General features: G+C 36.4%; 1 protein-coding gene across 2 annotated transcripts; it reads left to right on the forward strand.

The window, feature by feature from the left end:
- The first annotated feature begins 677 nt into the window (after nt 1-677).
- On the forward strand, nt 678-12,828 carry LOC145620943 (histone-lysine N-methyltransferase ATXR7-like). Of its 2 annotated transcripts, none has more exons than XM_081675685.1 (19): nt 678-1,109; nt 1,265-2,276; nt 2,411-2,533; nt 2,633-2,941; nt 3,074-3,436; nt 3,600-3,722; nt 3,829-4,140; nt 4,263-4,628; nt 4,724-5,017; nt 5,177-5,836; nt 6,011-6,437; nt 6,519-6,674; nt 7,559-7,980; nt 8,068-8,190; nt 8,409-8,489; nt 9,844-9,897; nt 9,998-10,149; nt 10,672-10,724; nt 12,222-12,343. In XM_081675685.1, exons 1-18 carry the CDS (start codon nt 928-930, stop codon nt 10,691-10,693), a joined length of 5,181 nt encoding a protein of 1,726 aa, XP_081531811.1. In that variant the 5' UTR covers nt 678-927; the 3' UTR covers nt 10,694-10,724; nt 12,222-12,343. The 2 variants fall into 2 exon arrangements, with proteins under 2 accessions (XP_081531811.1, XP_081531810.1); XM_081675684.1 differs by lacking the exon at nt 12,222-12,343 and adding an exon at nt 12,464-12,828 and having other exon boundaries at nt 679-1,109.
- Nucleotides 12,829-14,812: the final 1,984 nt, after the last annotated feature.

Below are 14,812 nucleotides of genomic sequence, written 5' to 3' on the forward strand. Positions count from 1 at the left end.
CATTAATTATACAAATCCAATTAGCTATAATTCGCTAAACATAAAATACAATTAAATGTTATAATTGACAGCAATTAATATTATATAACGCTTGATCTGAATTTTAGTACATTTCTAAAGGTAAATTTTGTAAAAATGTCTATTTTAATTCATTCACATATGGAAAAAAAACAACTTAAGGGCCTGTTCTCTTATGTTGAAATTCAGTTCAGTTCAGTTCAGTTCAGTTCAGCTGAGTTCAGTTCAGCTCCTAATTTCCTTCTCTTATAAAATATTCATTTCAGTTCACTTCAGTTTAGTTCAGTCAATAAGAACAGACCCTTAGACAATTATTTTTCAGACTAAATTTATGCACTGCTTTCCCATAATCATAACATAATTACCAAAAACAAAAAAAAAAAAAAAAAAAAAACACACACACACACACAAATATCATTAAAAAAAAATCAATCTCCCACCATCAAATGATTGATAAGCAAATCCAACCATCCATTTCACCAGCTGTACAAAAATCAACGGCTGAAAATCGATATGATTTCCGTAATTCCATTCTATCTGAAATTTCTTCCTTATTTTTTTGTCGTCTTATTCTCAGACCATTAACCCGCAGAAAACTAGGGATTCTCTTCTTCTGCGAACACCGTCAACCTGGTACACGTTCCTTCTTTCATCTTCAACAAGGTAACCTCTTTTCCTCTCTCCTTAAATTAGGGTTTCCTTTTCATTCAATTCAATCTGATTTTCGCGATTCTTCAAAATTCTTACTTTATGCTAGTTAGGTCATTATCTTCATTGTCGATTTGATTATTATGCAATTTTTTTGTTGATTCAACTCCAGGCGATGAATCTTTCAGCTCGATTTAACCTAATTTTATCTTTTTTTTTTTAATTTTTTTTTTTTTATCAGAGGAATTTTTTGGTGAGATAATGGTATCTTCTACGCATTTGTTCGATCCAGTAAAGTATCGTTGTAAACCAGAATTTGATTTGTTATCTGCGAAGAGGCTAAAAGTTTCAGCTTCTGATTTCGTGGATTCTTTATCATGTTTTGAGACGGATAATTATGACGACGAATGTATCAATTGTGGAATTTCAGCATCACCTGATCGGTATGAATTAGGTGTAATTTGTTGTTTTCGTTGTCTTGTTAATGATGTTCATGTCATTGTGGTTTCGGACCGAAAGCTAATGATTTTTAGTCAGTTAAAATCATTATGTTATTGTTGTTTTGTATAATTGAATCAATTTATCAATTGTTTTGCAGTTTGTCATCTTCTTGTGATTTAGATTGTCAAATATCGTCAAGCTCGAACTTAGAGAGGAGTTGCCAAGTGAGTGGCAATACAGATGCTGCTATTCCTGCATCAGGTGCTGCGGGAGTTTCGTATCCCGGCAAGAACGATGATATGTGTGGCTTGTCAGAATTTGTGACTGGTTGGATGTATCTTAATGAGCAGGGTCAGATGTGTGGACCTTATATTCAGCAGCAATTGTTTGAGGGCTTGACAACGGGTTTTTTGCCGGATGAGCTTTCGGTTTACCCTGTTCAGAATGGCACATTACTGAATCCTGTGCAATTGAAGCTCTTTAAACAGTATCCTGATCATGTTGCCACAGGATTTAAATATCTTGGCAGAGCTACGTCTAATGTGTCCATGACAACAGATTGCCATGTTGCTGTTGGGCAAGATGCTCCTAAAGGTGCTCTTTCGGCTGATGATCAACTGAGCCGTGTCCAGCAGAATGACTTTGATGTGACAGTTTCAGACTCAAAATTAGCTGCAGGGGTTGCATTGGTTCAGCAGGATGCCGCCCCTCCTGCATCTGGTGCTGCTGATATTTTGTACCCTGCCAAGAACGATGACAGATGTGGGAGTTTTGTATCTGGATGGATGTATCTTAATGAGCAGGGTCAGATGTGTGGGCCTTATATACAGCAGCAATTGTTTGAGGGCTTGACAACGGGTTACTTGCCTGATGAGCTTCCTGTTTACCCTGTTCTGAATGGTGCATTACTAAATCCTGTGCAATTGAAATTCTTCAAGCAGTATCCTGATCATGTCGCCACAGGATTTACATTTCTTGGCAAAGCTACTCCCAATGCGTCCATGAGCACAAATTGCCATGCTGCTACTGGACAAGGTATCCCTACAAGTACTGGTTCAGCTTTGCTTAATTATGATCACCAGAGTCATGTCCAACAGACCTGTTACAACTCTAACGTCACAGTTCCAGACTCAAAATTAGACCCAGGGATTGCGCTGGTTCAGCAGCAGGTATATACATTCTGGCCTTGGGTCGTAGTTTAAGGATGGTGATTTAGTAGGCGTTTTATCATTGTCCTTTAATCTGTAATCTTTTTTTATTGTCTAATGAATTTTTTTATTTATTTTAATTTGTTGTTTTGAAGTCTCTTTCGTGGGAAGAAAAAGCTTGGCTATTCCTGGATAGTTATGGGAGAGGTGTGGGGCCGCATTCTCTTTCAGAACTTTACTATTGGCATCAATATGGTTATCTACATAGCTCAGTTATGGTAAGAAGACTACTATCGCAAACTTCTGAGATTTTTTAAAATTTTTTTTAGTCTGCCAAGATGGATCTTCTGAATTTGTACATTTCTCTTCTTGTACAGATACGTCATGTGGACAATAACTGTAGTCCTTTCAGTCTTCTGTCATTGATCAATGCATGGGGAAAAGATAGCTCTACCGTGACTGCATCTGAAAATGATACTAGTTCGTTGGAGCTTATATCAGGAATATCAGAAGAAATTGGGTCACAACTGCATGATGGAATTATGAAGGCAGCTCGTCGAATTGTTTTGGATGAGATCATTGGCAGTGTCATTGTGGATTATGTTGCTACTAAGAAGGCTCAGAAACAGTTTAAAAATGGGAATAGTAGAGAGGATTTGAGAATTCGCTTGCCTGATTTTAATAAGGTAAAGTCATGCTGCATTAGTTTCCTTTGAGATTTACATGTCTTGTTTGTGTAAGTCGTTTTTTTTTTTTTTTTTTTTTTTTTTTTTTTTTTTTTGGCTAATAAATTTTGTTGTGGGACTTTGCTTTGATAGGTTGAAACTAATGTTGGGGGGAATAATTCTGCTTCACATGCTGCATCAACTTCTTGTGATGGTGATGCTTCAACTTCATTAAATTCAGCTAAGGAAATTATTGAGGAGCCTTGCAGCATCCAATGCGTGAAATCTGTTGGCAGTATTGAAAATTTTCAAGGAGCCGCTAAAGCTATTAGACAAGCGCTTTTAGACTATTGTATGCAGGTTCTGTGGAATGCTGTTTTCTATGAACCTGTAGCAAATTATGTACATACTTGGAGAAAAAACAAACGCTGGTCACATGACAGCGCTGAAGGAGCTGCTGCTTTGGACAGAGAATTGACTGGTTCCCAGATGACTGCAGAAGTGGATAATAAATTTGTAAGTTTGTTCGACGGAGAACTTCACTATCAAAATTTAGTTTGAGGATGGTGATTCAGTAGGCATCCTACTGATGACCTTTAAGTATTTTTTTTTTTAACTTCTTTCTCTGAACAATTTATCGCATGATTGTCTAATGATTTCTTTAATTTCTATTTTAAAGTCTCTTTCTTGGGAAGAAAAATGCTGGCTACTCCTGGATGGTTTTGGGAGAGGCTCTGGACCACATTCTCTTTCAGAAATCTACTATTGGCATCAATATGGCTATCTACACAGCTCTGTCATGGTAAGAGGACTATCATCGCAAACTTGTTTGCTTAACGCTGTATATTTTTTTTGTAGTTTGCCAACATTACATATCTTCTGAATTTGTGCATTTCCCATTTGTACAGATACATCATACATATAATAAATGTAGTCCTTTCACTCTTTTGTCATTGATCAATACATGGGGAATTAAGAGTTCTACTGTGACTGCATCTGAAAATGAAACCATCAGTTCGCTAAAACATATATCAGGAATATCCGAAAAAATCGGGTCAAAATTGCATGATGGAATCATGAAGGCAGCTCGTCGATATGTTTTGGATGAGATCATTGGCAATGTCATTGTGGATTACGTTGCTACCAAGAAGGCTCATAAACAGTTTAAGGATGAGAACAATAGAGAAGATTTGGGAATTGGCTCGCTTGATTTTACAAGGGTATGGTTATGCTTCATTAGTTTCCTTTGAAATTTATGTGTCTTGGTTGTGTTTTTTCTAATCTCTTTATTTATTTATTTATTTTTGCTAATAAGTTTTGTTGTGGGACTTCGCCTTGACAGAATGAAACTAATGTTGAGGAAAGGAACAAAACTGCTTTACATGCTCCATCAGCTTTTTGTCATGGCGATTCTTCAACTTCATTAAATTCAGCTAAGGAAATTCCTGAGGAGCCTTGCAGCGCTCAATGCATGAAATCTGTTGGCAATATTGAAAATTTTAAAGGAGCCAATAAAGCCATTAGCCAAGCGCTTTTTGACTATTGTATGCAGGTTTTGTGGAATGCTGTTTTCTATGAACCTGTAGGAAATTATGCACACATTTGGAGAAAAAACAAACGCTGGTCACATAACAGCACTGAAGGAGCAGCTGCTGTTGACAAAGAACTGACTGGTTTACAGAAGACTTCAGAAATAGAAACTGAAATAGTAAGTTTGTTTGAGTTTGATGAACGGAGATGTTCAAATTCCTGCGTTCAAAATTTAGGTGAAGCATTGATTTTGTTGCTACCTGTACTGTGCAGAGAGATTTGGATATACCTACAGATGAGCTTGATTGTCCGCCTGGATTCCATCCTATTGTGCAAAATTCCAGTTTGCGTGATTCTAATTACATCTCCCAATCTTGTTTAAGAGAAGATAAGTTATCCAATCCCAGCATCCAGCATAAGGATGAAGACAGAGAAAGGACAATTGCAAGGGTAGAAGAGGAACTTTTTATGTTTGCCAAGACATCCATCAATGATTTCGTGAAGATTACTGTTGAAAAGGAAGTGTTCAAAGTTAATAAGTATTTGAAGGTTAACGGCACATACGAGGTACTGACAATGTTGAACTGGATGGAAAATGTCCGTTCATGCTATTCCCACCCCTCCTCTCGGAAAAACCCCTGTTTCATAATGTTTTCTTTTCTTTACTTTTTTTTTTTTTTTTTTTTTTTTTTTTTTTTTTGAGGACTTAAATTTGTTGTGCTTTAGGTTCCTGTTGAAGATTCAGGAGAATTGTGCAAAGACACTGATACTGGAGATGCTGCTTCAAAGATGTTCCAAGGGCTGGAATCTAGACACATTTGCCGTGATGAATCTATGTTCCTTTCACAAGGGGCTGGTTCATTAGATCAGCCTGCTTTGTGTCCACACATGGATTCTTCATCGGATTTTCTTGGAATTGGCTGCAGTAGTGTATGTGCACTTGCTAGCATTGCAATCGATGATTGTACAACTGAAGAACTGCTGGCCCCTGGAATATCTGGTTTGAAAATTGAGTCAGGGGTTCAGGACTTGCAAGAATCCTTGTTCGATAATTCCGAGATTCCTATTGAGGCATTGAGATCTTGTCCATCTGAATTTATAGGAAATGTTTGCGAGAGATTGGGTATGTCTATGTGCAGTACGATTGATGATAACAGAACTACTATGCCCCTGCTACCTGGATCAGAGTGTGAAATTAAAGATGTGGCTTCATCAAGCATCTCCGACTCCCAACCATTAGGTTTAGGTGAGGGCACTCTTAAGCAGAAAAAGTTCATGGCCTTGGCATTATGCCAGCAAATGCTTCATGATGAAGTGCTAAGAGGATGGATGTCCTCTCTTCACAATGATATGCATCTTCTGTTGAAGCAACGTGATATAGTTCAGGTAAATTTTTTTTTGTAGTTTCCAGGTACTCACAGGTGAAGTGAGCTATCCCTGGGTCCCTGAGCTGGGAAGATAGGTTTCTTTTATATGATTTTTGCTGTAGGCCATGTGTTTAATATTTCAATGACTTGATTTGGTTTATTGCCTGGATTTTTCATTTTGCATTTGCTGCAGGAGGAAGTCATTATCGAACCTGCTTCCATAGAGCCTGATCTTGACCTTCTTATGGAAAGATCAAAGAGTTGTTACAGCTCAGGCCCATCTGAAGTTTCAGTTGTTGAAGAGTTTACTTATTCACGGAGAAAGAAAGTGATGAAATCAGTAGCTGAGCCAAACTCTCCACCTTTACGGGATTTTAAGCTCCATCATCGATCACCAAGGAAGTCTGGAAAACCAATAAGTTCTAAGAATGTTTCTGGCTCAGGAGCTTTAGGCACTGGAAATGTGAAGCAGAAGGCTGAAGGAGTGGGCTGGAGAAAAACAGGATTATCTACTGTAACTTCTAAAGTGGGAACTGTTAAAACAGATTTGGCCAGGGACAGTCAATCAACCTGGTCTTCAAATGGTCAAATTTTGCAATGTGTTTCTGATCCTTCTCTGAGTATGTTTTCAGTTCTTATGAATAATATTATGTTACATGCTCACACACAGCTGGTATATTATTAACCAATTCCCTCATTAGGCACTGTTGCTGTGGATGATCTGAAATGCAGAGTTCAAAGGGCTCCAAGCATTGAAGCAGATTTTGATGTTGATGAAGAGCTTAGTGGCTGCAGCAGCATCAGTGACAGTGCCAAAAAAGATATATCTGCCGATCATTCCCAAAGGATAAAAAATTGTGAGTGAAATGTTGTTGAATGCTTTTTGTATTGTTATAAGCAGAGTTTTTGGTTTCTTTATTAAAATTACCTTGTTAAATATTGCAGCTGGATAATTGTGCAATTTTCTTGTTAAATATTCTGTCACATGTTAACATATAAGCTGGGTTTTGGTTCAAAGTGGTGGTTTAGTGTGGAGGCCCATTAAAGTAGTAGTAGGGATAAACTTACCAAGGGTTTAATTATAGAGTTCATTATGGGACATCTGAATATGATAGTTTGGTGCCAAATATGTGAAGGACAGGGTAATTTTGTAACATTTTAGAAAGGTTTATTTATTTATTGGGGGGCGGGGGTGCTTAGACCTAGCATTTTGCAGCATAATTTCACCATTAATTTCATTGGAGGTAGATCTCAGAGTTGGAGTGTGGGCTGAGGATTTGGATGGTTAACATTAAGTGTTGCAAAGGTTTGTGGGATGAGTGGTAATGTCAGACTTGAAAGTAAAATTCTTGGCATTTCATGCCGGAGTGATAAATGATGGTTAAGCAGGTAGCTGGTTCATAGTATTTGATGCCATTTCATATTCATTGATAATTGATATCTACCCCAATCCTGTTCATTTTTGTAAAGCGCACCTTGATAGGTCATTTTTTTTTGCTCATGGTGTAAGGTAGTTCTGGTCACAGCAGCTGCTCTACGCATAGTTAATGAACTCCTTTTTAGCAAAATGGATGATAGAAAAGTTAGCTTTATTATACCACTGCCTTCTCTTTGATTTATTTGTGCAAAAGCTACAATATTCCTGTGTAATGGTGTCTTGTGAAGTTGTGATCTTGTTATCACTTCTTCCCTTTACTATGAAATTGATGTTTATTCATTTTCAAATGTTCTTTGGGTGCAGCTTCAACATCGTCTAAGATGAAGAGAAAGATTGTGGTTGATGAATCACCATCATTATCATCAAAAGCTCTGAAGCTTCAGGATGCTGAGATTGCTGACACAAAGCAAGCTGCTGTCAAAACGGCTAAAAAGACCAAGCTGAGCAAGTCCAAGGTGCTGAGCTCCTGTCCTGTGTCTATTGGATGTGCTCGATCTTCAATTGATGGCTGGGATTGGCATAAATGGTCCTTACATGCAAGGCCTTCGGAAAGAGCTCGTGTCAGAGGAATTCAAATAACTACCATGCAACGTTGTACTTCTGATATTAGTGGTTCACAGCCTTCACGCGTAAAGGGGATCTCTGCTAGGACCAACAGAGTAAAAATGCGGAACCTACTTGCAGCAGTTGAGGGTGCTGAGCTATTAAAGGCTTCTCAATTGAAGGTAACATCAAAACATTTTATTTTCACCGTGTTTTGCTTCTACTAGCTTTCTACTAGCTTTTGTCATTAAAGCAAGGTCCAATTGCAGGCCAGGAAAAAGCGTCTACGTTTCCAGCGGAGTAAGATTCACGACTGGGGTCTAGTTGCTCTAGAACCAATTGAAGCGGATGATTTTGTCATTGAATATGTTGGGGAACTAATTCGTCCTCGGGTATATGCCATCTCTGCTCTGCTCTGCTCCCTTTGACTCACAGACTTAATTTACTGTTGTGTTTCACTTTTAGATATTGTATTTTTCATTCTATTTTGTCCGCTGCTGATAAGAATCTTGGCCAGAAAGAGTAGGAAGCAGTTTCTTCTCTGATTTTCGGGGTTGTCATTTTCCTTTCTGAGCGTTGAAGGCGTTTAAATAGTGTTTTGTTTGTACAGATATCTGATATTCGAGAACGCCAATATGAGAAGATGGGTATTGGCAGCAGTTATCTTTTCAGATTGGATGATGGCTATGTGGTGAGTAAATTTTGATGACTTCTTCTTTTGTAAATGAAGTTGAATGATTCTGTTACTTCATAAGCTTTTAAAAGTGATGGGATGAAGCTTTTTGCTGCATTTTAGACATTAGTTATAGTTAAATGGTAAGCAGGCTTACTATCATCAACTTCAAAAAATGGACCTCAATTGCTGATGTTACAGAATAAATGCAGAATGCACATGTATGTGTATATAGAATGCCTTTTCATTGGACTCCCTGAATTTTATCTTGTTCTGGTTTATGACTGATGCAGTATGGGCTCAGTTGGAGGCTTCTTTAATGCATTTATTCTAGATCTTTTTATTATCGCAGTTGGCATTCAAACTTGCTATCTTTCACGCTTGAGTTGATAATTTAGAGTTACAGTTTTGTGATTTTTTCTTCCATTATGTGCTTACATTTTGTAGCCAATCTGATATGATTTGTATGAAGTATCAAATTACTCAAATTTGATTGAGGTTTTGAATGCAATGCTTTGCCATTCATACAAGAATGAAATACTACAATCATCATGAATCTTGTTGATGGATCTTTAAATCCCTTGCCATGCGTATCTTTGTAATATTTTATCTTTTGCTAGCCTAGTTTGCCATTAATACTGAAGCTCATTTCAGAAAATTGTGGTGCTTAATTTTGCTCATGTTTGCATACTGCTGAAAGAAGTGTTATATCTTAGGAAATCCAAGCACTGTTTTAACTAGTGATTAGCTGTGGGATAGCACTATTTATATATATCTTTGAGGACTACGACAGCAGGACTGTTTTTAGTTTGTTTAGAAATTGAACAGAACTGGGCTAATTTGTGCTCTTTATTTGTTACTTTCTGGACGTGTTCTCTGTATTACCTTCTGCTTGGTGTTTAAATACAAGTTTTTCTTCTTTCTTTAAAAAAAAACCTAGCTTGACGTCTTCACTCTCCACTTCATCTTCTCTTAAACCCTTGAGTGCTGAACTATGCTTATGATGCGTGTTTTGAAATGAAATATAATAAACTAATGAGATTGGAATGGTATGTACATACAACTTATGGTGTAGACGTTCTTGATTTTGTTTACCTTAGTTCTTTCTGACATGAGGCATTAAGAGTTGTTCTAACGAGGTTCTAGAACTATGATGTCTATGGTTCGTTCTTGACATAGTGTTGGATTCAGCACTGTAATTCAAATGATCAACTGATTACCTTTTCTTGCTCTTTGGCTGTGTGTCTGGTGTTCCACTTTGAAGTTTGAAAGATATTTTGACAGAATGTTATGTGCACTAAACATATTTTTCTGTTGGGTGGCGGAAAGCAAAGGCACTTCTATTGATCCGTTGTCTCTGAAATATGTGCAGGTTGATGCTACTAAACGTGGCGGTGTTGCTAGATTCATAAACCATTCATGTGAGGTAGACATTGAAGCGTTGAACTCCACTGAATAATTTTCCAAAGTTATATTTAATTTTAATATTTTTATTAACTGATTGTGAAACCTCCTCATTTCTACAGCCTAATTGTTACACCAAAATTATAAGTGTCGAGAGCCAAAAAAGGATATTTATATATGCAAAACGACGTATATCTGCTGGTGAAGAGATTACGTATAATTACAAATTTCCTCTCGAGGACAAAAAAATCCCCTGTAATTGCGGTTCTAAAAGGTGAGTTGTGGACATAAATTGGTGTAAATTAATCTATGCTAAATTTTGACATTTGGGCTTTTGAGTTTTTGAACATGTATCATCTTTTATCTTTTGAGTTTGTGAATTCTACTTATAATGCATGACATTGCATTGGGTAGTTGCTAGTTGCTACTTTGTTGGTATTAAGTTTTTAGTTATTGAGTGTGAGTAGAGATTCTTAGCCCCTACTTTTTGCATTGTATCTTCTATATTGGGAATCTGTCTGGTGCTGGTAATCTGGCATTTTTTTTAGTCTTTTTGAAATCGTGTTCATTTTCCATATTCCTTTGGGTGTGTGTATACCTTTCCTACCTGATATTTGAGAAATCTATATTTTTTCAGATTAGGCATTACATGTTAATTTGTTGAAATATTCTATATCCAACAATATGAGAGCAATTAAATCCTCTCTCATTTTTAAGATATTCAGAACATTTAAGATATGACTTTTTTATTGGTTCTCACACTAATTTCTGGATCCTTTTTCCCTCCCATTTTCAGGTGTCGTGGTTCAATGAACTAGAAAGGGATTGGAGGCTCATGTTGCGTTGCAGGTACTGTAAATTGCAACTTGTTTGTGTTTGCAAAGTCTTGAGTTTATGAGTGCTCTTATGTTGTCATAATCATCCTCTTGTGTTATCTTATTTGAAGCTTCTATTTCTGTCAATTATTTTTTATGATTCTCAGTAAAATACTTTGCCCGTGTTATTGTTGTTTGCTGTTTTAAGACCAATCTGACCTGGGGTCGGTTGTTATTTTTAAATTTCTTATTTATTAATAAGCATTTTGTTTCCTTTTTGCTTTTGCATAATTCACCATGAATATTTGAGAAACGAATTGACAAAGTTAGACATGAATTAGGGATTTGTAATCTTAGCATGAAGGAAATGAATTAAGAGCACATTAGGGAATATAATGGAGGAATGCAGCAACTACAATCTAAAGAAAAGCACCCTATATCTCTTAAAGGCTGAACATGATTTCAAACAGTACTCTAATATTAAAACTTAAATAGAGCAGCGTTTGAAGATATTGCCTAGATAGAAGTTACTTGCACATCTGTCCTGTGACCCCATGTCCTAGGCATGTGTTAAACTTTATTAATTCACTTGCTTGTGTCGCTAATTCAGTAAAAGATGTTCAAGTTACCGATAGAAAATGTCTTCTGCAATATTCTTCTGCATTCTGCTTTCTGGCTCATTGTATACTGTGCTTATAGTTTTACAGTTGGTTATTCAGTGAACACTTGCAAAGCATTTGAGTTGATTTGGGTGTCAGACTCAGGCCAAACTTTCAACTTTGCTGAAATTTTTTGTTGTATATTTAAGCTAATTTGATTCTGGAACTGTGTAGATTCTCTCTTCTCTGTATGGTTTTTGTAATTCAATTATGCCGAGTTTGTTGCACATGGTTCAAGTTGTTCCTGATAGTGGTTTGTCATATACTCATATGTATTAAAAAAAAAGGTAATTGGGTAATGTTTTGTTCACTCTTATTAGGCTGTGCAAAAGGATTGTGTAGATACTTCTAGTGTTGAATGATCTTCGTGGATCAGTAACGAAATTAGGATCTGTCATGATTTGTGTGTAGAATGTAGACAGTAGATCATATTTCTTCATTATTTTTGTTAGCAGATCTTTTATTTTACTCTATAGTAGGATTTGTGTCATATTCTGCTCAAGGATCTGGCAAACGTAAATGGTTTTGGAATCTTAAGGCTTTTTTTCTTTCTTTCTTTCTATATTTGCTCTTTTTTTTTTCTTGAGTCTTGATGGGTTTGGGCCATTAGCTTCTGCATAATTGGCAAAATCATTGGTCCACTACAATTGATATGGGAGCATGTGCCTCCTTAACCCGGTAGATGGCTATGTAGAAAGGATTGGGTTCTGTATGCATCAAATAGAACCAAGAACTAGATTTTTCTTAATTGATTCCTTTTTAAATTCTTATGTAAATCTGATAATAATAGGCTAGTAAGTTACATGCTGCAGTTTGTTTGTGTCTTTCTCCTGACATATATGAATACTTATACATTATATAAATTTTTGTAGATCAGTTGCTCAAAGCTGACAGAGCTGAAGATAGTAATAAAATTCTGGAAATTTCGTTGATTATTTTAGATGTAAAATAAGTTTGGGGGATTTTGGATTATGGGCTGTTGGGTTACCAGAGGTGATTGATTTCTGTTTCCTGTCCCCTTGTGATATTGTGCTTTTTTTGAGATGTGATTTAACATATGGTGACTTCCTTGTATAACAATTTCACGTTAACTTGTATATCATATTTCTTTCAGGATTTGAATTGCAATGCCTATTGAGAGCCATATGACTTGTATCATTTTTATCCAACATGAAGAGCTAAGTCATGTGCACTCTTGTAGATAGTCTCTCAACTGCAGATATGTTTCTACCCTTGGAAACTGTAATGAGTTTATACACTTTATTGTTTTCTTCACGTATAGTTACATGACATTCTCAGGAAAATTATAATCATTTTTGTATAGAGTACATACCTTCCTAATTCTTTCTATATCAAACGGTAAATGATAATAATAAAAACACTAATTCATATCAATCTCCCAATTTTGTTCCAATTTTTCTTTATAGCATTTTTGGTCTTTCTCATTTCTAATATGTGGCTTAATATGTCGCCTAGTCTGTACAACTATACGATACTTTAGGGGAGAGAGGGGCGGGAGGGGGGGGGGGGGGGGAAGGACATGGCTTGAATATGTTGCATAGTCTGTAGAAATGCATGATACTTTTTTTTTTTTTTTTTTTTTTTTTTTTTTTTTTTTTTTGTGGGGGGTGGGGGGGAGGTGGTCATGCAACTACCGCCGCATATATAATGTAGGTGGTGCCCATGTGTACCAATGACTTAACCAATATATTATTTTCAAAGCCTAACATTATGTTTTTGGGAAATTTAAAATTTAATCTGGATTCTGGACAATGGGTTCTGCTGCGTTCTTGTAATATGTTGGTAGACCATGCTAAAGCTGGTAGTGTTTTGTAACATTCAGTAGTTGGTGTTGTTTGGAAGATGGAGTTTGTACTAGATTTGGCCTTTACTGGGGAAACTTCCATACGGAATTAGCTATGCTTATATTGTTGTGGGTGTAGTAATATTTTAGGAATTTCGTTTTGATAATATTCACAGGGTGGCCGGGCAATTAAACCTTTGTTCAGATGTTAAAGCGAAAGGGCCAGGTGTTGTGTGTTAGGTACCTACGGAGTACATAATTTTGGCAGATTTTAGCAAATTGTTTTTCAATCATTTTCCATTGTAGGGGTAGCCAAAAATGTACTTATTTGAAATGTATGGATGCAATATTTCTCTATTTTGGGTTGTATTTTAAGGAAATGATCCTTTTGTGTTGCGGGTGGGGTCTTTTGTGATGTTCAATAGCTTTGTAATGCCTTTTGTCTAACACCCTTATGACGTGTTGGATCTTCCTGTCCCTTGACAATATCTACTTCTACATGCTTCCTAGAAAATAATGTTTGTAAGTCTGCTGTTCGGGCTGTATTGTTGTCTTCCCTTGCATTTAAAGGTTATCAGGACGATATTCTATGTCATTATGTATTGAAAGTGCTGAGAGACTTTTGATTTTATTGATTGATTGTCACTGGAAATAAGGTGGTGTGAATGACTAATGTCACTCGAGACTATTTTAATTAGCTTAATCCTTGGGTAGAGACTAATCTTGAAATTTCTCAATTGCTTATTTTTGTTTTTTATTTTTTAGAACAGGGGTGGTTTTCATAGCTTTAATTTTATGATATTCGTGTTGGCCAAGACAACATGCTTTGTCTATAGTCATAAACTCATTAATGGCCCAGTCAAACAAAAATCATGTAGAAACGTTATGGTAGAAATAACAATTGTAGTATTTGTTTGATATTCTGTTTGCCAAAATTTTGGCACAAAGTAGCTGTACTAATTTCACTAGTTAATGTTTTGGTTTCTCTCATATTTGTATATGCACGTATTTGGCCCCCAAGGTTTCTCTCATAATTGGTATATAATATATCTTGTGCAGGAGCACTTGAATCTCCACTGGACCTTACTATTGCCGGGGGCCAGTTATATCTTTGTGGTATGTGATCTCTTAGCCTTCTAAATTTAATCATAGTTACGTTGCCAATTTAATCTTTTAGTGTGCCTCCATCAATAAGATGCAGCAAAGTCATCTGCGCAGTGGGAGAAAGTGGCACGGACCTTTATATTGCAAAGCTTCTGCCGTCTTGCTATCCATTCTCTTCCTCCTGGTCGGTTTTTTTTAGTAACTTATTAATTTTAAAAGCTACGAAAAACTATCGAAATGGTCTACAATTGGTCCAAGATTTCTTATCAATGGGGTTTAGCTTTCAGTAGTTTTATCTCTTAACAAGTGGCTTGTCTTAACACAAAGCTAAGGAGTTCAAAAACTCAAATTATCTCTACAAATATAACACGATATGTATATTTATAAGAAGGTATCAAGACTTATCTACCAATCTTTTATCATAAAACAAAAATAAGACTCTCAATCAATCTCGGGGAGTGAATGGTTTGAAAAGCAAGGTTAAAGTGCAGATTAGATCCGATCTCTGATTTAGTGTTTAGTTTGGCGTCGTACCCGTGAGATGAATGCACAGCT

Source organism: Chenopodium album, chromosome 27, assembly GCF_948465745.1.
Source record: "Chenopodium album chromosome 27, dcCheAlbu1.1, whole genome shotgun sequence".
NCBI classification, from domain to species: domain Eukaryota; kingdom Viridiplantae; phylum Streptophyta; class Magnoliopsida; order Caryophyllales; family Amaranthaceae; genus Chenopodium; species Chenopodium album.

Excerpts from the sequence above, each read along its gene's own strand:
- LOC145620943 (XM_081675685.1), top strand. The coding sequence starts at position 928 with ATGGTATCTTCTACGCATTTGTTCGATCCAGTAAAGTATCGTTGTAAA. Across the intron at positions 4,629-4,723 it reads CAGAAATAGAAACTGAAATA|AGAGATTTGGATATACCTAC; the intron begins GTAAGTTTGTTT and ends TGTACTGTGCAG. Across the intron at positions 5,837-6,010 it reads AGCAACGTGATATAGTTCAG|GAGGAAGTCATTATCGAACC; the intron begins GTAAATTTTTTT and ends CATTTGCTGCAG.